At 50.5% G+C, this 2,500-nt stretch overlaps 1 protein-coding gene across 6 annotated transcripts in view; it reads right to left on the bottom strand.

Annotated features, from left to right (window-relative positions):
* Positions 1 to 2,500, bottom strand: part of CHES-1-like (Checkpoint suppressor 1-like) — a 122,534-nt gene that overhangs the window by 15,778 nt on the left and 104,256 nt on the right. For all 6 annotated transcript variants that reach the window (XM_070131396.1, XM_070131393.1, XM_070131394.1 and 3 more), the window contains one exon: positions 864 to 1,284. In XM_070131396.1, coding sequence (XP_069987497.1) covers positions 864 to 1,284 — 421 coding nt within the window. The remainder of the gene's footprint in view (positions 1 to 863; positions 1,285 to 2,500) is intronic.

Genomic DNA, 2,500 nt, shown 5'->3' with positions numbered 1-2,500 from the left:
TCATACACATACGCACACGGGCAGTCATACACATACGCACACGGGCAGTCATACACATACGCACACGGGAATTCATACACATACGCACACGGGAATTCATACACATACGCACACGGGAATTCATACATATACGCACACGGGAATACATACACAGCGTAAATGCATGCATGAGAACATATAAGCACTAACATAAATATAGACAAAAAATAAGCGTAACACATAATACGTAGGCAAATACATATATACTATATTCCTAAGAATATTTTGCATACACACAAATACCAATAAGTATGGACACACACACACACACACACACACACACACACACACACACACACACACACACACACACACACACACACACACACACACACACACGCCCTCGTAAGGGTTTGCAAGCAGATAATTAACGAAAATTTGTTTGCTATGCATTAGTACCAACCCTTTAGGGAGAAGAGGGGAAGGGGGAGATGAAGAGAGCGGGATGAAGGGAGAGGGAGAAGGAGTGAGGGAGGAAGAATAAAATAGAGGGAGGGAGAGAAATAAAACTAATATTCCACAGCCGTGGCTAGAAATGGGCGTATATTCCCCACTGGAGTATATTCCAATGGGCGCTGTCACTCCAACATACGGCAACGTCTCGCCAGCTTTCAAAGTACAACACTAATAACTCTCTACAACGTGGGGAGGGGGAGGAGGAGGAAAGAGAAGGAAGGATTGAAAAAGAATAGGAGGCGGAGGAGAGAGATGAACAAAGAAAAGGATTACAAAAGAACAGAGCAACGGCCAAGGAGGCACAGAGGAGGAGCCCTAATGGCAGCTCCGCTGCAACTCCCGCTAAAAGGGCCCCGAGCCCCTCTTACCCCTGAGCAGGTTGGAGTCCTGGAGCCACGAGAGCGACGTGAGCTCGTCGTCCGTCCTCGAGCCGCACGACGAGCCCAGGGCAGAGCAGGACGACGACGACGACGACGAGGACGACGACGAAGGCGGCGACAGCGAAGGGGGCGGCGACAGGGAAGGCGAAGGGGCCGACGAGGACGACGCCAGGGTCGACGACGTCAACGCCAGCGCAGCCGACGACGAGAGGGCCGTCGTGATGGCCACCGTCGACGACGACGATGGGGGCGCGACGGCGTGGTGGATCGGACGCGGGGGGAGCGGGGGGTCCGCGCCCCCCGTCGACGCCCCGCAGCTGCTGGTGGTGATGGTGGTGGAGCTGCTGGAGGAGCAGGACGAGGAGCCGACGCCGGCCATGAGCCCGACCAGTCTCCCGCTCTCGTCATGCTGTTGGCGAAGACAAGAACTTTTAGTCAATCATTATCAACCACCATAATCATTCCTAACCAAATCATCATTCCTACCGTTTTTTTTCTAACTAAAATCTAAAATGTCACAACCTTCAATCACACCCTTCGCCGCACTTTATACATGTGAATAAAGCAAATGAATTTGCATGAGCTGCTCCTCTTTCGCCGACACTCAAGACTGAGTCTTCGAGAGCCTCTGAGGCGACAAGGGAGCCGGTCCTTCTAGTAGCAAAACTCAAATGGCTGCAACTGCCACTTGAACTACGGCGGAAAATGAATTAAAGAGACCGTTTACATGAAGCGATGTTTCTCAGTCATGGAAACATTGATTGGTACAATTAATTAAATAAAATATATAATTCAAAGAAACATAATAGTCATTTATCCAAGAAGAAATAAATATTATGTAAAATAGAGAGAGAGAGAGAGAGAGAGAGAGAGAGAGAGAGAGAGAGAGAGAGAGAGAGAGAGAGAGAGAGAAAGAGAGAAAGAGAGAAAGAGAGAAAGAGAGAAAGAGAGGGTCGGAGAGAGAGAGAGAGAGATTCTAGCATAGATAGATGAGAGAGAGAGAGAGAGAGAGAGAGAGAGAGAGACTCCCTAGGTTCCTCCTTTCCTCACTCTCGGCCACTACTCCTTCCCTCCTTCCTTGCCTCCGAATAACAATCTCCTACCTGTCCCTCCCGCTCCTCCTCCTCCTTCTCCTCCTAGTCTTCTTCCTCCTTCCCCCTCTACCTCCACCATCTCCCCCTCCTCCTCTTCCTCCTCCTAGTCTTCTTCTTCCTTCTACCCATATCTACCTCCCTCTCCTCCGATTCCTCCTCTTCCTCCTCCACCTCTCCCCCTTCCCACCTTCACCTCCTCCATCTCCCTCTCCTCCATCTCCCCCTCCTCCTTCCCTCCCCTCCCCCTCCCCCGCCCAGGTGTGCTCACTATGGCAACCGAGGGGCCTCCTGTGCGTGGTGTGACGTGAAGCCATGGCAACCTGCATATCTAATGTGCGTCTTCCTGCCTCGTTGCTACTTCAATACGCCCGACGCCAAGCCACGCCCTATGCGTCGCTCGGTTCATTTTTTTGATCTATTATTATCATTATCATTTTATTTATTATTATTATTATTATTATTTGGGGGGAGGGGGGAGGAAGGCGTTTCTGTTTTTTGGATGCCCTCTCTCTTTATCTTTCCACTCCCCTC

Source organism: Penaeus vannamei, chromosome 16, assembly GCF_042767895.1.
Source record: "Penaeus vannamei isolate JL-2024 chromosome 16, ASM4276789v1, whole genome shotgun sequence".
Classification (NCBI taxonomy): Eukaryota; Metazoa; Arthropoda; class Malacostraca; order Decapoda; family Penaeidae; genus Penaeus; species Penaeus vannamei.
This window is presented reverse-complemented; position numbering and strand designations above follow the sequence as displayed.